The sequence below is a fragment of the Amblyraja radiata genome, chromosome 38, assembly GCF_010909765.2.
Source record: "Amblyraja radiata isolate CabotCenter1 chromosome 38, sAmbRad1.1.pri, whole genome shotgun sequence".
Taxonomy (NCBI): domain Eukaryota; kingdom Metazoa; phylum Chordata; class Chondrichthyes; order Rajiformes; family Rajidae; genus Amblyraja; species Amblyraja radiata.
In genome coordinates, this window is record NC_045993.1 from 12,482,033 (window position 1) to 12,505,455 (window position 23,423).

General features: G+C 50.8%; 1 protein-coding gene across 1 annotated transcript; it reads left to right on the top strand.

Moving 5' to 3' along the window:
• The first annotated feature begins 657 nt into the window (after positions 1 to 657).
• Positions 658 to 23,048, top strand: adsl (adenylosuccinate lyase). The gene is made up of 13 exons (XM_033013455.1): positions 658 to 928; positions 3,544 to 3,747; positions 6,612 to 6,656; positions 6,750 to 6,829; positions 7,775 to 7,946; positions 10,175 to 10,221; positions 12,585 to 12,675; positions 12,935 to 13,004; positions 14,376 to 14,523; positions 15,118 to 15,208; positions 17,341 to 17,430; positions 17,881 to 18,057; positions 22,450 to 23,048. The coding sequence occupies exons 1-13, from the start codon at positions 755 to 757 to the stop codon at positions 22,534 to 22,536; spliced, it is 1,476 nt and encodes a 491-aa protein (XP_032869346.1). The 5' UTR covers positions 658 to 754; the 3' UTR covers positions 22,537 to 23,048.
• Positions 23,049 to 23,423: the final 375 nt, after the last annotated feature.

Genomic DNA, 23,423 nt, shown 5'->3' on the forward strand with positions numbered 1-23,423 from the left:
CACAAAATGCTGGAGTAGGTCAGGCAGCATCTCTGGAGAAAAGGAGATAGGTGATGTTTGGGGTCGGGGCCTTTCTTCAGACTAAGCGTGAGGGGAGAGGGAAACTAGAGATGTGAAAAGGTACAAAGAACAGACGAATGAATGAAAATAACAACTCATGATGATCAATGAAAGGTAGAGAGCACAAGGGTCCATTGTTGGCTGTGGGGAAGTAGGTAACGAATGGGTGCAAACAGTGAAACAGCAGGTCGGAGGGGGCGGGGCGGTGAGGTGAAAAGAGGCGGGGTGAGGTGGTGACGCGCAGGCGGGGGCGGTGACCAATATTGAGAGGCGAGGAGCCGCGCACGCGGAGTGGGAGACGCGGGAAGGGGGGCGGGGATTGGCGGTGGGGGCGGGGTAGTGACGCGCGGAGGGGGTGTGGTTGATGACGCGTGGAGGGGCGGGGATTAGAGTTGAGGGCGGGGATGGTGACGCACGATGGGGGCGGGTTTACGACGCATGGAGGGGGCGGGGATTGGCGTTGGAGGCGGGGTTGATGACGCACGGAGGGGCGGGGCTCACTTGGAAGGGGCAGATGGAGGGGGCGGTGACGTGCCCGGTGTGGCGGGGACGCGCATTTGGGGGCGGTGACGTGCCCGGTGTGGCGGGGACGCGCATTTGGGGGCGGTGACGTGCCCGGTGTGGCGGAGGCGCGCGTTGGAGGGCCAGGGCGGGCTAGTGGGCAAAGACACTACGATCTTTGCTAGCGGGTGTCATGGCGCTGCCTGCAGGAGGAGAAGCGGGGGGCGGCGGAGACGCGGACCTCGGGCGCTACCGTTCGCCCCTGGTCAGCCGGTACTCGTCCCCGGAGATGGCCTTCAACTTCAGCGAGGCCAAGAAGTTCAACACGTGGCGCCGGCTCTGGCTGTACCTGGCCAGGGGCGAGAGGGTGAGAGGCCGGCTGGGTCTGGGTGAGGGGCGAAGGTGATAAGGTCACAAGTGATAGGAGCAGAATTAGGCCATTCGGCCCATCTACTCCGCCATTCAATCAATGCTGATCTATCTCCCTCCCAACCCCATTCTCCTGCCTTCTCCCCATAACCTGTACTAATCAAGAATCTATCTATCTCTGCCTTAAAAATATCCACTGACTTGGCCTTCACAGGTAATAAATTCCACAGATTCACCACACTCCCTGAGTAAGAAATTCCTCCACATCTCTTTCCTAAAGGAATGTCCATTAATTCTGAGGCTGTGACCTCTAGTCCTGGACTCTCCGACTAGTGGAAACATCCTCTCCACATCCACTCTATTTAAGCCTTTCACTATTTGGTATCAGAGCGAGCGAGAGCAGGGACACTGGGAGAGGGGAGAGGGGAGAGGGGAGGAGGGAGGAGGGAGGAGGGGAAAGGTTGGTTGGGGACAGGGGTGGAGAGCAGGGGGATGGGTGGTGGGGAGAGAAGACTGGGGGAGGGAGGATTAGGGTGGGGAGCAGCAGGGGAGTGGGAGGAGGGGCAATGAAAGGAGAGGGAGCACCGGTCTGAATGTTTTGGACGACTGCGCAAATAGGAGGCATGGAGTGAGGAGCAGAAGGTTGGGAAACTAAGTTTGGATAGAATTTATAGGATTTGTTAGCAAAGGTGGTGGAAATTGATGGAGTGTCTACCCTAGGAGAAAAAATATTAGGAAATGTTTGATCGCCTTGCTTTACTGGCTAGATCTTTGATGTCACCACTATCCCCATCCCCATGCACCATAATTTTCTTTAAACTCGGGGTGCTTTTTGTTTTAAAGCACGTGCCCTTGTGTCAACGTGTTCTGCGCTGCTTGCCCTGAATGCCCTCTATAATGTTTTAATTTAATTTCCTGTCTTGTGATGTTTTCTGTAATCCAGTTAATAGATTGACAAGGGCCTAATTGTGAGCATGTCCAGCCAGGAATGGCAGTCATAGAGGCATACAGCCTGGAAAGAGGCCCTTCGGCCCAACCTTCCCATACCGACCAACATGCCCCATCTACACAAGTCCCACCTGCCTGTGTCACTGTATTTGCGTAGTCGTCCAAAACATTCAGACCGGTGCTCCCCTCCTTTTTGACAATACTAACTAGTGCAGGTCGTCTTTGTGTTGGTCATGGAGTCTGATGAAGTGCCTTGAGCCAAAACGTCACCTATCCATGTTTTCCAGAGATGCTGCCTGATCCGCTGAGTTACTCCAGCACTTTGTGTCCTTTTTGGACAAGGAGTAAAGCTTTGATTGTCTCAAGATGTATTGTCCTCGAAGGGTCGTAGAACAAAACACCGTAGGAACAAGCCCTCCAGCCCACAATGACGTCAAAGATTACGGGGAGAAGGCAGGAGATTGGGGTTGAGAAGGAAAAATAGATCAGCCATGATTGAATGGCAGAGCACACTTGATGGGCCACAATGGCCTAATTCTGCTCCTATCTCTTATGACACCAATTTACCATAACAATCCTCAGACTAACATGGTTAACATGTGCTGATGTGGTGAAGATTGGGTTCATATTCCCTTAATTTAAAACGATTGAAGAATTAGCTAATTGAACTTCAGATGATTAAAGAATTTATTGCAGTTCATTTGGAGAAACTTTCCTCTGGTTTAGCAGTGAGAGGGAGTTATGGACAGGTTAGGGAGCACATCCTGAAAATAGGGGAAAGTTGTAATGTCAGACAGCATTTACACAATGGGCATGATGATTTTAAACTCTCCCCCCCCACGAGATACAGACTCTGGGTAGGTGTAGGGATATGTGAGATTTTTTGTTGTAAATGTTAATGTTATCAAGGAGCAAAATTGATAGATATGTGTAGGCTGCGGACCAATACCTGTTAACTATTCGAAAAGGTACGATGGACAATGTCTGACAATAGCACGGGAGGCCTTTCGGCCCGTTGTGTGTGTGCTGGCTCTTTGAAAGCGATCTTCATAATGATCCCCAGTGTGTTTGTTCCATTGTCCAAACTGACTTTTGAACGTTTCTGAAAATCAATTCTCCAGCCCTTTCAAATGTTGAGTCCCAGGTTTTATTCATCTACTAGGAATGACCTTCTTCCGTGTCTTGTGATCCTTGCAGAAAGTTTTCCTTCTGTCTCTTTAGTTCTTGGCCCATTGTTTAAATATTTGGCTTCTGGTCCACTTTTTAGAGGAAATAATTTCATGTGTAGGAAGGAACAGCAGATGCTGGTTTAAATAGAAGGAAGACACAAATTGCTGGAGTAACTCAGCAGGACAGGAAGCATCTCTGGAGAGAAGGAATGGGTGACGTTTCGGGGCGAGAACCTTCCTCAGATTGACCCGAAGTGTCACCCATATCTTCTCTCCAGAGATGCTGCCTGTCCCGCTGAGTTACTCCAGCCATTTGTGTCTATCTTTGGAAATAGTTTCATCCTGGGCGCATTGTCGAACTCTTTGATAGTTTGGAAAGTCCATCTGTTCTGACCCCTCTCTGAACTATTGCACCTTCTGCCTGTGACCATGTGCATCCTCTTGGATGGTGTGCGGATTAATCCTCACTCCAGTTCTCGCTTGCCTCTCTCTGCAGATGTTGGGATTGCCGATCACCGAGGAGCAGCTCCAGGAAATGGAGTCAAATCTGGAAAACATTGATTACAAGATGGCTGTCGAGGAGGAGAAGAAGCTGCGTCACGATGTGATGGCCCACGTCCACACGTTTGCCCACTGCTGCCCCAAGGCCGCTGCCATCATCCACCTTGGAGCCACCTCCTGCTACGTCGGGGACAACACGGTGAGATGATGTGACGCACTCACTAACCCCTACTGCACCCCCCACCCTCCAAACCTGACACACACTGTTGTACAGCACACTAATACCCCCCTTCAGCCCACCATGTCCATGCCACCACTGTACCTAATCCCACTAAACCCGTTCACCTGCATCCACCTTGCTGTGTCTTGCTGATAAAAGTCTGGGTGCTGCTTTAATGTTGTGGAGGTATCTGCTCCATTACCCTCAAGCAGCTTATTCCAGACATTCTCCCATCTATCCTTCGGGAATATGAGTCGGGTGCATTGGGGCGGAACAGCGGCACAGCTGGTAGAGCCACAGTGCCACAGACCCCGGTTCGATCCTGACCTCGGGTGCCGTCTGTGTGTGGAGTTTGTACGTTCTCCCTGTGGATGCGTGGATTTCCTCCGGGTGCTCCGGTTTCCTCCCACTTCATAAATGACGTGCGGGTTTGTACGTTAATTGACCGCTGTAAAATTACCCCTCGTGTGTAGGGAGTGGATGAATAAATGAATACGTTTATTGGCCAAGTATTCACATACAAGGAATTTGCCTTGGTGCTCCGCCCGCAAGTGAATGGCGGTGCTGGCTCGAAGGGCCGAATTACCTCCTCCTGCACCTATTTTCTATGTTTTTTTTCTATTAAGTGACAACATGACATACAGTGACCATGAGAAATGACACATAAAATATTAAACAATAATAAAACATTATCGAGAAAACATTGAGAAAATGGGATCACATAGAACTAGTGTGAACAGGTGATCGATGGTCGACGTGGACTCGGTGGGCCGAAGGGCCTGCTGCCATTTTGTAACTCTGAACTACACTAACCACAGGTGCAATGATGTGCCTGGGGTGACCAAACACGGCGGTGTTGGGAAGCCCTCCCTTGTAGACAAATGCAGATAGGAAGTTTCTGAGAGGTTATAAGTAAATGGGGCACTTAATTGTTTAATTTAATTAGAGTAGTTTATTATTGTCATGTGTGCCGAGATACAATGAAGAACTTAGTTTTGCGTGCTGTCCAGTCAAATCATTCTATACATGAATACACTCATACAGAAGTAAAAGAGAAACTATTGTAGTGGATAATAATGGATCCTCTTAGTTTAGTTTAGAGGTACAGCGCAGAAACAGGCCCTTCGGCCCACCGGGTCCGTGCCGACCAGCGATCCCCGCACATTAACACTATCCTACAACCACTAGGGACAATTTTCACTTTTACCAAGCCAATTAACCTACAAACCTGTACGTCTTTGGAGTGTGGGAGGAAACTGAAGATCGCGGAGAAAACCCACGCAGGCCACGGGGAGAATGTACAAACAGCACCCGTAGTCGGGATCGAACACGGGTCGCTGGCGCTGCATTCACTGTAAGGCGGCAACTCTACCGCTGGGCCACCGCGACTGCCTCTACTCGTACAGCTCCAGCTGTCGTATGGCAGGGATCTCAACTGCAGGGGTAGAAATGGCATGTACAGTGTGTATAAGATGCACAAGATGCAAGCTTCTAATGCTGCGTTGATGTTGCCGTACGAACGTGCACCCTAAATTGTTTTCTAAGATGCTGAAAGGGTGGCACAGCGGGTAGAGCCACTGCCTCACAGCCCCGGAGACCGGGGTTTCATCCTGACCTCGAAATGCTGTCAGTGTGGAGATTGCACATTCTCCGTGTGACCACGCGGGTTTCCTCCCACCTCCCAAATGCGTATGGGTTTGTAAGTTAATTGGCCTCCAGATTGTGGATGAAAAAGTAGGATAACATAGAACTAGTGCTGGTATGGGCACCGCTTGTAAAATCTGAAGGGTGGACTTTGAAAGTGGCACCTCAGTAGATTATTCCTGTACACTTACTGCTCGGGGGTGGGGTGATGCTCTACTAGACTGTTTTGAAGGACAGGAATTTCACTGTGTTGATGTGACAATAAAAAGCACAATTGACCAGGAATGAATGAATGAATGACTTTATTGTCACATGTGTCAAGTCACAGTGAAATTCTTTATTTTGCATACCCAAGGAATGCAAATAGTCGTTACATGAAGGACACCGACCAAGTTACAAAGTACTCCACGCCGGGTCCTCCTTTGATCTTTAACCCCCACCCGCCCCACAGCGGTTCCCCCACACCGCACCCTCCGGCTCCCACGTGGCCCATCCTCGACCGTCGATGCCCGCCAACCTCTACCACAAGTGCTCTCATCGACCTCCGCGCCGACCCAGAGACCAGCTGCGGACAGGTGAGACCGCCGCACCACAGACCAGCAACAGACAGGTGAATGATGGTAGACACAAAATGCTGGAGTCAATTCCTTCTCTCCATAGATGCTGCCTCACCCGCTGAGTTACTCCTGCATTTTGTTTCTACCTTCCATTTTACCAGCATCTGCAGTTCTTTCTTGTAGACAGGTAAATGATAGTCAGCTTGGACTCAGTGGGCCGAATGGCCTTTTTCCATGGGTGTATCTCTGAACTAATCTGAGCTTGTAGCTGTTCATTCTGTGCTGGCTGGTTTAGTGTTGCAGCATTCTTTCTAAACATAGTTCCCTGACCTTTCCCCCTGCTGCAGCCTCACAAGCAGCGTGCTGGTTCTTGTGTAGTCAGGAACTGCAGATGCTGGTTTAAATCGAAGATGCTGGAGTAACTCAGCGAGCAGGACAGGCAGCATCTCTGGAGAGAAGGAATGGTTGACGTTTCAAGATTCAAGTGTCATGTGTCCCAGATAGGGCAATGAAATTCTTGCTTTGCTTCAGCACAACAGAATACTAAAGGTCGAGACCCTTCTTCAGACTGATGATTCAACTGCTCCCCCCACCTCCACGCCTTGGTACTTTATCGTTAATGATTGATTTTTTCGTCGGCAGGATCTGATCGTTCTCCGCGATGGTTTCGACATCCTCCTGCCCAAGGTGAGACTCTCGCTGTTGGCGGCGGCTGCATTTCCCCTGCCACTGTCCTTGAGCCGCTTTGACTGACTATCTCCCTCTATCCCTCTGCTGCAGCTGGCGCGAGTCATCAGCCGTCTGGCGGACTTTGCCCAGGAGCACGCCACTCTCCCAACCCTCGGCTTCACCCACTACCAGTAAGTGTGAAGGAAAACTTACAAACACACCCCAAAGATCGAATGTGTGAAACTTTGAATGATACACTCGTGTCACATGGACCTAAGGTCATAAGAAATAGGAGTAGAATTAGGCCATTCGGCCCATCAAACCTACTCCGCCATTCAATCATGGCTGATCTATCTCTCCCTCCTAACCCCATTCTCCTGCCTTCTCCCCGTAATCCCTGACACCTGTACTAATCAAGAATCTTTCTCTGCCTTAAAAATATCCACTGACTTGGCCTCCACAGCCTTCTGTGGCAAAGAATTCCACAGATTTGCCACCCTCTGACTAAAGAAATTCCTCCTCATCTCCTTCCTAAAGGAATTCGGATGCTATGCCCGCTAGTCCTCGACTCTCCTATATCGCACACTGTTGATGGCTCAATAGTGATCACATATAGTCTTTCCGCTGACTGGAGAGCACGGAATGAAACGCTTTTCTCTGTACCTCGGTACATGTAACAATAAACTAAGCTAAACGTCACTAATGTTTCATCCCCAAATGTTCCACCAGTGAATGGTTTGGGAGGTCACTCCACAGGGTCAAAGACCTCCTGATCTGTGGGATGTTCTCGAGGTTAAATACTGCTCAAACACAGGCCCTTCGGCCCATTGTATTCGCGCCGACCAGCGATCCCCGCATGTTAACACTATCCTATAAGGATTTTTCAGGCAGAGATAGATAGTTTCTTGATTAGTATAGGTGTCAGGGAGAAGGCAGGAGAATGTGGTTAGGAGGGAGAGAGAGATCAGCCATGATTGAATGGCGGAGTAGACTTGATGGGCCGAATGGCCTAATTCTGCTCCTATCACTGGTGAAGGTGTGCGGTGGGGGTCCGTCAGGGTCAGACTGGTTCAGCCACTGTGGGGGGAGTCTCCACATAACTTGTGTGTGTGTGTGTGTGCGCTGTCGTTGTCCAGGCCGGCCCAGCTGACCACGGTGGGGAAGCGCTGCTGCCTCTGGATCCAGGACCTGTGCATGGACCTGAGGAACCTGGAGCGCGCCCGTTCCGAGCTGCGTTTCCGGGGGGTGAAGGGAACCACGGGCACCCAGGCCAGCTTCCTGCAGCTCTTCGAGGGAGACCACTGCAAGGTGAATGGTGGCGGCTGCCCCGGGCCGTGGGGGTTGATTGAACAATTGAACGATACAGCGTAGAAACAGGCCCACCGTCCACTCCGACCGCCCGACACCCGTTCACACTGGTTCTGTGTTATCTTCACTTTCTCATCCACTCCCCGCACACTCGGGGCAATCTACAAAGGCCAATTCACCTACAAACCCACACGTCTTTGGGATGTGGGAGGAAACCGGAGCACCCGGAGGAAACCCACACGGTCACAGGAAGAACATGCAAACTCAACGCAGACAGGGGTAGTGCTCTCCCAGGTTGATTGTAAATAGCAGTGGGTTTCTGCTCCATGAGCATTTGCCCGATCCAGCTGGCCTGCCTATGGACCGAGCTTTGCCGGGCAGTGAGCTGAATCACTTAATTCCTTCAGCAGTACTCCAAGCAAAGAGTCAAGAGTGTTTTATTCTCATATGTCCCCAACAGAACAATGAAATTCTTACTTTCAGCCACACAACAGAATATGTAAACATAGTACTGTGTAAACAATGTAATAAACGAAAACTTCAGTATACGCACGTGTGCGCGCACACAGACACGCAATCAAAATGCGTAAAGACAAAACCAATGCACGTGTGGGGGCGCGGCACGGTGGCGCAGCAGTAGAGTTGCTGCCTTGCAGCGCAAGAGACCCGGGATCGATCCACCACGGGTGCTGTCTGTACGGCATTTGTACGTTCTCCTGCTGACCACTTGGGTTTTCTCCGGTTTCCTCCAACACTCCAAAAGCGTACAGGTTTGTAGGTTAATTGGCTTTGTAAAAAAAATTCTAAATACAAATGCTCCCCGATGTACGATGCTTCGACTTACAATACTTCGACTTTACGATGCTGGGCAAAACGGCAGCGAGCCGCAGCTCACTTCCGGTCACGTGGTCAAATTGTATTAAATGCGTTTTCCACTTATGATATTTTTGATTTACGATGGGTTTACCGGAGCGTAACCCCATCGTAGGTCGAGGAGCAGCTGGAGTCCCCAGTGTGATTAGGATAGCGTTAGTCTATGAGGATGGCTGGTCGGCGGGGACTCAGCTGAAGGGCCTGTTTCTGCGCTGTATCTCTAATCTAAACTAAACAATGCCCAAGTCCATGTAGTTCAGAGCTTTATTTGAAGGTTATAGTGGTTAATAGCCTCATGATTATAGGGAAGAAACTGCTCCTGAACCTGGCCGTTGCAGATGCAGCAAGAATACACAACGAGCTGATTAGTTGCAACAGTGTTTTAATTCCTTCCAGTTGCTTTATGGCTGAATTGGATGTTGGCCTATCTGATCTGTTCACTGTTGGCATGGACTCTGGTTCAACACCCTCAGCGCAACGTATGGCTTCACATTCCTGTATCCATAGTTGATCACCAGGATAGGAACTTCCCTCTGAAGAAGGAAGCTAGAGGTCCCGATGTAGATGCCTGAGTAGACCAACTCAGAAACTCTGCCACTGACTGTTGGACAATCACACTGCATTACTCTGCTTCTTCTTCTTGCGTATGGGGTGCACAGCCTAAAGTTGTAGGACAACTTGTTCTATTTGACCTTACTCGATTGTTCACGCCAGGTTGATTGCATTCGTCGAAACAGGGCGGACCACATGAAGGTTGCAATCTCCCACCCCTGCATTACTCTGCTGAATAGCAGGCTGGTTCTCCCACAACCCCACGCCAGGATTTACTCCTTGAAACATTGAACCTGAGTGGCCGCTCTCAGTACCGTGTTAATGTGCACATTGTCACGGTATCACACTGTGTAACTCAACAACACTATATTAGTTGTGAAGTCCTCTGAGACGATCTGTTTGTGCAAAGACAGTGTATAAGATGCATGTCTTTGCTTTTCTATAAAATATATATCTGCATCTTTCCTAAATCTTCCCCATTTTCTGTAGTTTTTTTCATTGTCTAATCATCCGAATGCTGAAACCATGCAGAGTGGACACAGGGCATTCGGCCCAGCCAGCTGCTCGGTGTGTCAGTGCTGCTACTCCCTGAGCTTCCCAGTGTTCCTCTGACTCCTCCAGCCCTCCCAGCTCTGCCCAGTGTTGCTGAGTTACTAATACAGTGTTGTTGAGTTACACAGTGTGATACCGTGACAGGCAGTCCTGGCCACTGCGTCTGCCTGCGGTACTACGGGAGATCGGTGTTCAGTGACCCGCTCTGGTTCTAACGCTCTCTCTCCCCCCCCCGGCTCCCTCTCTTTCAGGTCGAGGAGCTCGATCGCCTGGTGACGGAGATGGCCGGATTTCAACAGTGAGTTATCAGCCGTCACCACACGGCATGTCGACCACCGGCGGTCAGTGCTCCCGTTCACACTGGCAGGTCTCTGTCCTCAGCCCGACACTCCCTGGTAGCGTCCAACCCAGGCGACTATTTGCGTGCTAGCCACAGACGCAATCACACATTACAATCGCTCCACGCTTTTAAAACTACTCCTACAGCAACATTTCTTACTTTAACTGTGATACCCTCGGACTATCTTTGATTGGACTTCACTGGCTTTACCTTTCATTAAACGTTGTTCCCTTATTATGTATCTATACACTGTAAATGGCTCAATTGTAATCATGTTTTGTCTTTCCGCTGACTGGTTAGCACACAACGAAAGCTTTTCACTGTACTCGTGACAATAGATAAACAAAACTGTGATCTGCGACTGACTTTGCTTCTACCGACCCCTTCCTTCTCAACGCTCCTGCCCTCCTCGCAACTTTACCCCTGGCCAGACTCACCACACGTTGTGAAAGGGACACTCCCCCCAATTGGTCCCTTGAACTAGTATTAGTATAAACTTATTCATTCATTCATTATTGTCATTCAATAAGATAACAACTGATTCAACTTGTCCCGGTGTGCTCCCGTTTTTCCCACCATCTCTCCACCTGCCGTCACCCTCCCCCCCCCCCCCCCCCCCCCCCCCCCCCCACCCATTCAGTAATTCAGAATGAAGGAGATTTAGAAGCCTTGGGCAAATTGAATTGTTACTTTCTTTATTTTTATTCTTTATGTTTACGGAGAGGAGAACAATCTGCGCATGGGCGGTTTAAGATTTTTTTTAAAGCCGACTAACTGCCTACCCTGAATAATTACTCACGGCACGTGCCTGCCTTATAGGTAACGCCCTCCAATCCAGGCAGCATCCTCTGCACCTTCTTCAAAGCCTCCACATATTGTCAGCAATAAGGCGACCAGAACTGTACACAAAAAATGCTGGGGTTACTTAGCGGGTGAGGCAGCATCTATGGAGAAAAGGAGTAGGCGATGTTTCGGGTCGAGACCCTTCTAAAGCTGCATCATGACTTCCTGACTCTTATACTCAGTGCGCCAACAAATGAAGAGGAGCGTGCCATACGCCTTCTTTACCGCTTTGTCTACTTGTGTTGCCAATGTCGGGAAGCGATGGACTTGGGCCGCAAGAGCCCTCTGCTCATCAATGCTGTTAAAGTTCTTGTGGCGCCTTCCCACCCACACGTTGGTGTTGCATGCAGCCGGTTGCAGCTGGCGACTCGCCTGCAGTAACGGGCTGTGTGCAAAACCAACGCGGGCGTGCAGGCGCCACAGGTTTACTTGGTCGACTGCCACCGTGTCACTTTTATCGTCATATCCGCGAGTGAGCGGAAGATTGCGTGTGGCAACGGGGTCACCAGTGGTAGAATCTGCTGAATCTCACCACAGAAAGCCAAGGACAGTCGACACGTAGCTGAGCCAGACATCACGTGTCTTGTTTATTCCAGAGCTTCTTTTACCCACAATCTCACTAATCATAACCCGTGTGCAGATAAGGCTGATTAGTGCGTCTGACCTTGGAGTTGTTTTTTTTAAGAAGGAACTGCGGATGCTTGAAAAATCGAAGGTAGACAAAAATGTTGGAGAAACTAAGCGGGTGAGGCAGCATCTATGGAGCGAAGGACAATAGACAATAGGTGCAGGAGTAGGCCATTCGACCCTTCGAGCCAGCACCGCCATTCAATGTGATCATGGCTGATCATCTTCAATCAGTACCCCACTTCTCCCCATATCCCCTGACTCCACTATCTTTAAGAGCCCTATCTAGCACTCAGAGACCGGAAACGTCACCTATTCCTTCACGCCATAGATGCTGCCTCACCCGCTGAGTTTCTCCAGCATTTTTCTCTACCTTGGAATTGTGATTGAGCTCTTGTGGCTGGGCCACTCGTGAGGCTACTCGCGAATTGCCGGCGGTAACCAGCAGAAAGCAAAACCAACGGCGCCACAGTCTTGTCGTTAGCTGTCCACTTTCCCCGTACATTCAACCTCCCGACACCTCACACCAGCGTGGATTAAACTCTGTGTGTGTGTGTGTGTGTGTGAGTATGTGCTCTCTGTGCCCGCACCACTGGCCCGTCCTCTCTCCCCCCTCCATCCCGTCGCCGATCCGTATCCCCATCCTCGTTCTCCCCTCCTCCTGCCTCTCCCACTCCCCCATGGTTGCTCCCTTTGGGCCTTTCTCATCCCGCCCCCCCTCTCTGGTGGGGTCAGAGAGCAGCAGGAACCCTCCTCGCTGCTGCCGGCTCCAGACCGGTCTGCCAACGTCGGGTTTGCACAAACCGTGAGAGGGGGGGGAAACAATCAGCGTTGCCGTTTTGTACCCGCAGGACCTACATGGTGACGGGACAGACGTACAGTCGCAAGGTGGACATCGACTCTGTGGCCGTACTCTCCAGCCTTGGAGCCTCAGTGCACAAGGTCAGAGGAGTGTCCAGTCAGTGTGTACTGGGGAGGGGGTTGGATGCTGTGTCAGGGTGGGTGGGGGAGGACAGGAGCAAGGGTGTGCCTGCCTGGAAGGGAGGGAGGGAAGCGTGTAATTGTGGGGAATATGTGTGTTGGGCCACGGGGGAGGTTCATCTGTTCTAGACCAGGGGGGGGGGGGGAGGAGTGTCAGTGGGACCACGGGGAGGTGTTTGACCGAGTGCGGAGTGCCCGGTAACCCCCTGCATCTTTACAGATCTGCACTGATATCCGCCTGCTGGCAAATCTGAAGGAGATGGAGGAGCCCTTTGAGAAAGAACAGATCGGTGAGCAAGGCAGTGGGCGGAGGGGAGCAGCTCCCCTGTGTGGGTGGGGGGGGGGGGGGGGGGGGGGCAGGCTCGTACTCCACTGGGTGGGGGCTGGGGGCCTTTGCTGATCATTGGTTTATCATTGGCGCCTGTACCGTACAGTGGGTAACAGTTGGTCGTGTGCGACCCATTCCACTCACACTGGACAGCTAGCCATTCACACGTACTACAAAATAGTGCAAAGAGAAAAATGCCAGAGTGCAGAGTATAGTGTTCCCGTGTTCCAACTACAGAGAAAGTGCAGAGATAAAAAAGTGTAAGCGCTGTAATGAGGTGGGTTGGGAGATGGGGACTGCACCCTAGATTATGGAAGAAACAAAAAACTACAGATGCTGGTTTATACCGAAGATGGATACAAAGTGCTGGAGTAACTCAGCGTGTTAGGCAGCATCTCTGGAGAAAAAGGATGGGTGATGTGTCAGGTTGGGTCTGAAAAAGGATCCTGACCCGAAACGTCACCCATCCATTTTGTTACAGGGATACCTACTGACCCGCTGAGTTGCTCCAGCACTTTGTGTCTATCTCTAACCAATGAAAGGTCCATTGATAACAGCTGGGGAGCAATTGTTCCTGACCCTGGAGGTGCGTGTCAAGCTCGCCCTACTGTGGGCGAATGGATGGCTTTCCACCAGTCGGCTCAATTTAAAATGCTGGAGTGTAGTTCCCTGCGTGAGGTGTTCTCATGTGGCTGCATCAAATGCCCGCACGTGTTCCACATCACTCCAAGGTAGCAAAATTGCTGGAGAAACTCAGCGGGTGCGGCAGCATCTATGGAACTAAGGAAATTTGTCTACCTTCTATTCTCCAGCATCTTCAGTTCCTTCTTGAACATCCACATCACTCCATTCCCCCGCACGTCCACGTGCCCATCTAAAAGCCCCTCAAACACCACCATCGCACCTGCCTCCACCACCACCCCTGTCAACGTGTTCCAGGCACCCACCACTCAACAGTGGGTGGAGGTTGATGGGGGGAATGGAGGGGCAGGCAGAGGGCGAGGGGTGTCCCTGGTTTGGGTGCAGGGTGAAGGTTGTTGTGGTTGGGGGGGGAGGGAGGTGGTGCGGTGTGTGGGTCGTGAAGGGTGTTCCATGCGTATTGGGGGGTGTGGCTGGAGGGCGAGTGTTGTCCCTGTTCTGCGTGGATTTGAGGGGATTCTGATGGGTGCCCCCTGGTATGAGGATATCGTGCACGTAATGGGGACAGGCAATGGGCATCCCGTGCGGGCAAAAGGGCAAGGGGGCGTGGGATGAGGGGCATCCTGCATGGATTGGGGGTGGGGGACATCCCCGTGTGGAGGGAGCCCCTGTTCACCTGTGCCACTGTCTGCAGGCTCCAGCGCCATGCCCTACAAGAGGAACCCGATGCGCAGTGAGCGCTGCTGCAGCCTGGCCCGCCACCTCATGATGCTGGTCCTGGACCCGCTGCAGACCGCAGCCGTGCAGTGGTTCGAGCGCACGCTGGACGACAGCGCCAACAGGTCGGCGTCGCACCCACCCCCCTCGGGGAAACTCACAACACTTGCACCTCTGGCCAACACCTCACCGCCCACCGTTTCCCCCCCCCCCCCCATCCTTACCCTCCCCCCCATCCTTACCCCCCTCCCCATCCATACCGTTCCTCCCATCCTTACCTTCCCCCCCCCATCCTTACCCTCCTCCCCCATCCTTACCCTCCTCCCCCATCCTTACCCCCCCCCCCCCCCCATCCTTACCCCCCCCCCCCCATCCTTACCCCCCCCAGCTGACACGCCATCACCTGCCAAGACACTTCGCCCCCCCCCCCCCCCCCACCCCCAAACACTCTCCACCCCCCTCGGGCTGGCACTTCACTGCCTGCCGAGATCGTGTTCCCCTCCTCCTTCTCACTCCCTCCCTTTCCTCCCACTTCACCCCTTTGGCCAACACCTCACTGCCTGCGAGATAACTCATGTGTGTGTGTGTCCCGTCTCTCAGTTCCTCTCTCCCCTACCTACCCTCCGTCTGACACCTCACCGCCCGCTGGGACACCTCGTCCCCCATCCTCTGGCCGACACCTCCCCCATCTCTCTCTCTCTCTCTCTCTCTCTCTTCAGGCGCATCTGTCTGCCCGAGGCGTTCCTCACGGCAGACGTGATCCTGAGCACACTGCAGAACATCACGGAGGGGCTGGTCGTTTACCCAAAGGTAGGCTGGCAGTGAGGGAGCTGGGCCGTGGGCTAACGTCTGTATAACGTGGTGGGATTGAGTCTGCAGCCAGAGCTGACAGGCCGGAGTAACGTAACGTGAGCCTGCCTTTCCACGCTGCACGTGCAACTGGTGCTGCTCATGGCTTCCAGTCCAGTAAACTCTCTTCAGCTCCTTGGACAGGAGAGATCGTTGAACCTAACCTTGCTAGTTTAGAGATAGAGTGTGGAAACAGGCCCTTCGGCCCACCGAGTCCACACCAACCAGCAATCAGCTCAAACTATCCTGCACTCTAGGGGCAATTTACAATTTTTACTGAAGCCAAATAAGTCGACAAAGGCTATAATAGCTTAAAATCAAGAGCCCCAAAGGATTGAATCCCAGGCACCTGGGAAAGAGTTTGGGAGATTGGAATAAGGGTCAAAATGGCAGCAGAGTGGAACTGCTCCCTTACTAGAGTTGCTGCCTTACCGTGCCAGAGACCCGGGTTCGATCCTGACCATAAATGTACACGTTATCCCCGTAACTGCGTGGGTTTTCTCTGGTTTCCTCCCACATCCCAAAGTCGTACAAGTTTGTATGTTAATTGGCTTCGGTAAAAAAAATTATAAATTGTCCCTTGTGTGTAGGTGTACGGTGTGGACTCGGTGGGCTGAAGGGCCTGTTTCCTTGCTATATCTCTTTAGTCTACAGAATGGGAAGGCTTTTAATTTTTTTTAAGGAAATGGGGGACTTTTGTTTGAAGGCAATGGATTGTAATCTTAAAACAGAACTGAGGAGATGTGACAATAAACTCACGAAGTTGAACTTGAACTTGAAGAAATGTGACAATATAAAATGTTTCTTTCCCCACGATTAATAGGTGTTAACTATAAAAATTTTGACCCTAAGTATTTCTTAGAAGTAAATCAGGTATCTTGTGATTTGCAAAGAATAAAGTGAAGTGGGTGGTAATGGAGCCATTTTCACCATGAGATATTTGTATAAAATTGATATGCAGTGACTTGTGTACACAAAGGGTGCTGGCTGGATGTTTCAATTGTGTCAAGAGTGTTTTACTGTCAAAACGGAACAATGAAACTCTTACTTGCAGCAGCACAACACGTTGTACTCAATAGAAAATATTTAGTGCTCAATAGAAAATATAATAAAACAAAAAAAGTTCAATAAATTTAAAAAGGAACAAAAACAAAACCAAAAGTCCCTAGTGCAAAGCCCCAAGTCACGAGGCAGTTTGTAGTTCTACTTCCCTTCCTATTCCCATACTGACATTTCTGTCCCAGGACTCTTCCACTGTCAGAGTGAAGCCAAACGCAGCTTGGTTTCAGTTTCAATTTAGTTCCGTTTATTGTCACGTACACCGAGCTACGGTGAAAATTGGAGGAACAACATCCGATATTTCACTTGGGCAGCTTACAAGCCAGCAGTATTTCTCTAACTTCAAGTACCCCTTGCATCCGCTCTCTCTCTCTCTCTCTCTCTCTCTCTCTCCCTCTCTCTCACTCTCTCTCTCTCTCCATCCCTCCCCCCCCCCACCCAAGTTGTCCTGCTGAGTTTCATGGTTTGTTTCACTCATTATCACCTTCTCCACAGCCAACAATGGAGCATTGTGGGCTCCACCTTTCCTTGATCATCGTTCATGGCTTTGATTTGTCCTTTTTGCACACCTTTCATTCATTTGTTCTATGTACTTCTATGTCTCTCGTTTCCGTCTCCCCCTGACTCTGTCTGAAGAAAGGTCTAGCCCCGAAACTTCACCTATTCCTTTTATCCAGAGATGCTGCCTGAGCTACTGCAGCTTTTTGTGTCCACCATGTTTGTAGTTCTGCCAGTTTAGTTGGAGTTTGTAGGGTAGTTCATAGGAGAACTAGTGTCCTGTTAGTAGGCTGCGGGTGGCCTGCCTGGGCTTATCAACAGGATCCACGTTCAAGGCTGTGCATCTCTGGAACAGCTGAGAGTAACGAGTAAGATGTAACCTCCTGCCCTTCACCTTCTGTCTATCTTCTCCTCCTTTTGCCCGTGATCCTAGAGTCGTCATTCTCAGCCCCGTGCTCATCGTCAGCTCCTCAGTGTTCACTCCCCCACCCACACCCCCCACTGGCCTCCCTTCACCGTTTAATCCTCTGTTTCAGGTGATTGAGCGTCACATCCTTCAGGAGCTGCCCTTCATGGCGACCGAGAACATCATCATGGCCATGGTGAAGGCCGGGGGGAACCGGCAGGTCAGTGGTGGTGGCGGGAGTCGGAGGTCGCGGGGACCGGTCAGTGGTGGTGGGAGGTCAGAGGTCGCAGGGACCGGTCAGTGGTGGCGGGGGTCATAGGTCGTTGGGACCGGTCAGTGGTGGCGGGGGTCATAGGTCGCGGGGACCGGTCAGTGGTGGCGGGGGTCAGAGGGTGAGGAAGGTCAGAGGGCGAGGATCTTAGGTGGTGGCAGGGGTCATTGGGCATGGGGTCAGTGGTGAGGCGGGTAGGGGCAAACCCGTAGGGTCCTTCCTACACCCTTCTGGGCTTGTGTGCATTTCCTGTGAATGAGAGATGAGTGGCCATGATTCATTCTGCAAACACAGCACTGGGTTGTGGGGATGCAGGGGGTGGTGGCGTGTGCGGTTTGTTTTCCCTGTGGCGGGGTCACCCTGGTGCGTCACTGATTCCGCTCTCTCTCCCCGCCGCAGGATTGCCACGAGCGGATCCGCGTCCTCTCCCAGCAGGCGGCGGCCGTGGTCAAGCAGGAGGGGGGCGACAACGACCTGATGAGCAGGATACGCAGCGACCCCTACTTCAGCCCCATCCACGGGCAGCTGCAGCTGCTGCTCCGCCCCAGCTCCTTCATCGGCCGCGCCCCACAGCAGGTGAGGGCAGGCAGGCAGGCAGCAGCAATCCGCACCGTAAACGCTCACTGTCCGAATAACACAGCCTGGGGCTCTCACTGTAACACAAGGGCCATGCAGTAACACAGCCTGGTGATCTCACTGTAACACAGGGGCCATGCAGTAGTAACACAGCCTGGTGATCTCTCTATCATGGGGGCCATGCAGTAACACAGCCTGGTGATCTCACTGTAACACAGGCCATGCAGTAACACAGCCTGGGGCTCTCACTGTAACACAAGGGCCATGCAGTAACACAGCCTGGTGATCTCACTGTAACACAAGGGCCATGCAGTAACACAGCCTGAGGGTCTCACTGTAACACAAGGGCTATGCAGTAGTAACACAGCCAGGGCCTCTCACTGTAACACGGGGGCCATGCAGTAGTAACACAGCCTGGTGATCTTTCTATCATGGGGGCCATGCAGTAACACAGCCTGGTGATCTCTGTAACACTGAAGCCATGCAGTAACACAGCCTGGGGCTCTCACTGTGACACTGAAGCCATGTAGTAACACAGCCTGGGGCTTTAACTGTAACACTGGGGCCCATGCAGTAACACAGCCTGGGCCTCTCACTGTAACACAGGGGCAATGCAGAAACACAGCCTGGGCCTCTCACTAACACAGGGGCAATGCAGAAACACAGCCTGGCCTCTCACTGTAACACAGGGGCAATGCAGAAACACAGCCTGGGGCTCTCACTGTAACACAGGGGCCATGTAGTAACACAGCCTGGGGCTCTCATTGTGACACTGAAGCCATGCGGTAACACACTGGCAAGGCCCCCTGCTCTCACTGCCACACTGGGGCCACACGGTAACACGTGGCGGGCACGGCACGTGTTCTCGCTCTAACACCTGGATACGGCCCTGGTTGTGACACGTGGACCTTGAACGGCTCTGGGTGTGACACTGCGGGGACACACAGAGGCAGCCCACCACTCTTCATCTTGCATGTGGGCTTGCTGTGTGACACAGGCCACAACTCTCACTGACACACAGACATGGACCACAGCTCTCGCTCGAGCACGTGTACACCAGCTACGCTCTGACACGCTAGGTTGCAATATCATTTCAAGAACACCACACATTTCACATACGGAGCAAGGTGCTGAGACCAGACTCCTCCATGTCCCCAGCTACCATCTTCACTGCTGTACCTGGGGGACCCTGTCCCCTCTCTCCCTCGCCTTCACTGCCTGTCCTGCCGCTGACTTCAGCAGCATCATGCCATCTCCGTTGCCAGTCAAGAGGTCGAGACTCCTTAATGTTGCTGCATATGTAATCAAAGAGGCGGAACCATCGACAGATAGAACGTCCTTGAGCTCTTGACGAAACGCAAACCTTGCATATTGTATCAGCATCGCGCATTATGTACTGAGTCATAAGGTCATCAGTGATAGGAGTAGAATTAGGACATTCAGCCCATCAAGTCTATTCTGCCATTCAATCATGGATAACCTATCTCCATCCTAACCCCATTCTCCTGTTTTCTCCCCATAACCTCTGACACCCGTACTAATCAAGAATCTATCTACTGTATCTCTGCTTTAAAAATATCCATTGACTTGGCCTCCACAGCCTCCTGTGGCAAAGAATTCCACAGATTCACCATCCTCTGACTAAAGACATTTCTCCTCATCTCCTTCCTAAAGGAACGTCCTTTTATTCTGAGGCTGTGACCTCTAGTCCTAGACTCTCTCACTAGTGGAAACATCCTCTCCACATCCAAGCCTTTCACTATTCTGTACGTTTCAATGCGGTCCTAATGGGAGATTTGAGACCGTTCCTCCGTCCGGCACTCTGATCATGCCCCTCTCCCCTGGTCTGCCTGTAATATTCTGGTGGTTAATCTTGTCTGAGGTGAGGCACACTGCCATAAATTGAACCTCAAGTCAAGAGTATTTCATTGTAATACAATCCAACAATGCAACAATTAAATTGCAGTAACTTAACAGGCTTGTAAACTCAGTCCACATAGATTATTCATATATACGGCACAGTACGGAACGCCACAGGAGATCCTTCTTCTCTGTGGCTATCAAACTGTACAACTACCCCTTCAGTCGTCGGGTAAACTGACTCTCCCCACCCCCCCCCCCCCCTGCACATCCTCAATCCATTCCACTCGTCACTTTAATCACACGTTTCATGTATTTTGTGTTTTATGATTGTTGGCAGATCAATAGACAATAGGTGCAGGAGTAGGCCATTCGGCCCTTCGAGCCAGCACCGCTATTCAATGTGATCATGGCTGATCATCCCCAATCAGTACCCCACTCCATTCTTCTCCCCATATCCCCTGACTCCGCTATTTTTAAGAGCCCTATCTAGCTCTCTCTTGAAAGCATCCAGAGAACCTGCCTCCACCGCCCTCTGAGGCAGAGAATTCCACAGACTCACCACTCTCTGTGAGAAAAAGTGTTTCCTCGTCTCCGTTCTAAATGGCTTACTCCTTATTCTTAAACTGTGGCCCCTGGTTCTGGACTCCCCCAACATCGGGAACATTTCCCTCTTTCCCTCTTGGGATAAATAAAGTTCTATCCCATCACATATAATAAACAAAGTAAAACACTAAGGTAGACAAAAATGCTGTAGAAACTCAGCGGGTGAGGCAGCATCTATGGAGCGAAGGAATAGGTGACGTTTTGGGTCGAGACCCTTCTTCGGACTCACTATAAACACTCTACTAGTGCAAAAATAAATCCTTAGTGCAACCAAAGATAGTTCATGAACTTCATCGCTGGGGTTAGTATCGTGTAGTTTTCAAAAGCCTGATGGTTTAGTTTAGAGCTACAGTGTGGAGAAAGGCCCTTCGGCCCACACCGATCTATGATCACCCATACGATAAAATAATAATAATAATAATAATAAATACTTTATTGATCCTCTCAGGGAAATTTAGATGTCCAGAAGCCCCCAACCAACAAACCCACAGATTCAAAACGAACGCAGACAGAAAATACCTAGAATACAATGTGGACACTACCTGAGAGCAATAAATACTTAAAAAGACCAATAATTAACAATTAAAAATTGCAAAATGCATCCCCCTACAGCCTAGCGGTCCGAATTATAAAATCTAATGGCTGCAGGGGTGAAGGATCTCCTGAACCGCTCCGTTCTACAGGGCAGGGAGAGGAGCCGGTTGTTGTTCCGAGTGCTCTTTTGACTCCAGAATTACATGGAGGGGATACCCGGGGTTTTTCTGGATGACCTGCACCTTGTGCCTCATACGCCTCTCAAGCACATCCATCCCAGAGTCTACTCTCCCCTCCAGCACTGAGCTAGCTCGTTTAACCAGTTTGACCAGCTTCTTGTTGTTTTTTGCACTAATGCTGTTGCCCCAGCAGACAACAGCGTAGAAAATAACACTTGCAACCACAGTGTTGTAAAACATGTGCAGCATTTCATTACACACATTGAAGGATTTGAGCCTTCTGAGGAAAAAGAGTCTGCTCTGGCCTTTTTTGTAGAGGGAGTCAGAGTTGACAGACCAGTCCAGTTTGTTATCAAGGTGCACTCCAAGGTATTTATATGTCTGCACCACCTCAATGTCAGCCCCTGCAGCGTTGACCGGCTGAAGGGGGAGCTTGGACCTGCCAAAGTTAACCACCATCTCTTTGGTTGGCGCTGGGGACAATTTTATCGAGGCAAATTAACCTAGAACCTGCATATTTTTGTAATGTAGTGGAAATCGGAGCACCCGGAGAAAACCCATGCAGTCATGGAGAACGTGCAATATCTACACAGATAGCACCTGTAATCAGGATGGAACCTGGGTCTTTGGTGCTGTAGGGCAACAACTCTACCCCAGCTCCACTGTGCTGGTCACTGTTTTCAGACTCCTGTACCTCCTTCCTCATGGTAGGAGCAAAATAATAATAATAATAATATCTTTTATTGTCATTACACATAAGCGCAACGAGATTTGGTATGCAGCTTCCATCCGATGTCATAACATAAATAACTAATAAAATATTGATTTAGATACCCCGAGAACATGGATTGTAAAAAGAACAGTGAATGAGAAAAGAAAGAAAATGAGAGCGTGGCCAGGGTTTTTAAATGATATTGCCTGCCATTTTGAGGCGGAGGTCAGTCTCTGTGACGGACCTAGGACCTGCACATTTTTGGAATTCAGGAGGGAACTGGAGCACCCGCTGTCACAGGGAGAATGCGCAAACTCCACACAGACAGCACCAGTAGTCAGGATCCAACCCTATGATCTCCTTCGTTCCCGGGCGTTCGAGTTGCTGAACCTGGCCGTGAAGCAACCTCTCAATGTACACAACCCCAAGCGACTGCGTGAACATCAAAGACTGCCGATAAAATGCGTTGGGATTAACTGAAGCTGATTTCTGCCCTGGCAGGTTGTCCGATTCCTGGAGCAAGAGGTGCGGCCGATGCTGGTCCGGTACGCCAGCCAGATGGAGGGAAAGGTGGAGCTGGAGCTGTGAGAAACGGCGAAGAACAGTAGTGGTCCCCGCACCTCGGTGTTGCCGTTCATTCAAGACATGCGGGGCAAGGCACGGGTGGGAATCATGCTTTTGATTTGTGTTCTGCTTGACTAGAGAGTGTTAATGTGTACAGGTTCTCCCAAGGTTTACGAGAGCTCACGATACAGAGATCCCACACATAGGAACGAGTGCTGGGGACGGCAAGGTGGATTACAGAAAGATTCTGCTGTGTGGGAACTCAGTTCCCGGTAACATCATTGCATCTTGCAGAGAAATCTAGCTGAGTTAAACCCCCTAGTTTTAACTACACAATGGCCTTAATAGGCCAACGCTTTTTTAATATATTAGAAACAAGGAACTGCAGGTGCTGGTTTACCAAAAAAAATGGAGCAAAGTGCTGGAGTTACTCAGTGAGCCAGGCAGCATCTCTGGAGAACATGGATAGGTGATGTTTCGGGTTGGGAGAGTGTAAAAGCATCTCAAGCTGAAGCATCATCTATCCATGTTCTCCAGAGATGTGTAGGATCTGACGTTGATCAAAGAAATGTAAAATGGTCCATTGTTGGTTGAGGGGAAGGTGACAACGAGGCCTACAAACAGTAAAATTAACAGTTAAGCTGGTTGGAGAACTAGGGTGGGGGAGAGACAGAGAGAGGGAAAGCAAGGGTTACTTGAAGTTAGAGAATTCTGTCTGACCTGCACTTTGTCTTTTTTCTTAATGGTGGAAACTTGGGTTATGCACAATAGTCAGGAATGGAGCCCTGTTGTAACCTGGGAGGATCTGTATCTGTCCATGGCAGGGTGTTGATGATTGGAAGTGTTAGTCAGGGCCGCTGAAGCTGCAGTGTTACTCTGGATAGAAATCCTCATGTCAGCCGCAGTCCATG

Bases quoted from the DNA above. Each gene is read 5' to 3' on its own strand.
- adsl (XM_033013455.1), top strand. From the start codon at position 755: ATGGCGCTGCCTGCAGGAGGAGAAGCGGGGGGCGGCGGAGACGCGGAC. The intron at 6,657-6,749 runs GTGAGACTCTCG...CCTCTGCTGCAG, and splicing joins TCGACATCCTCCTGCCCAAG to CTGGCGCGAGTCATCAGCCG. The intron at 13,005-14,375 runs GTGAGCAAGGCA...CACTGTCTGCAG, and splicing joins CTTTGAGAAAGAACAGATCG to GCTCCAGCGCCATGCCCTAC.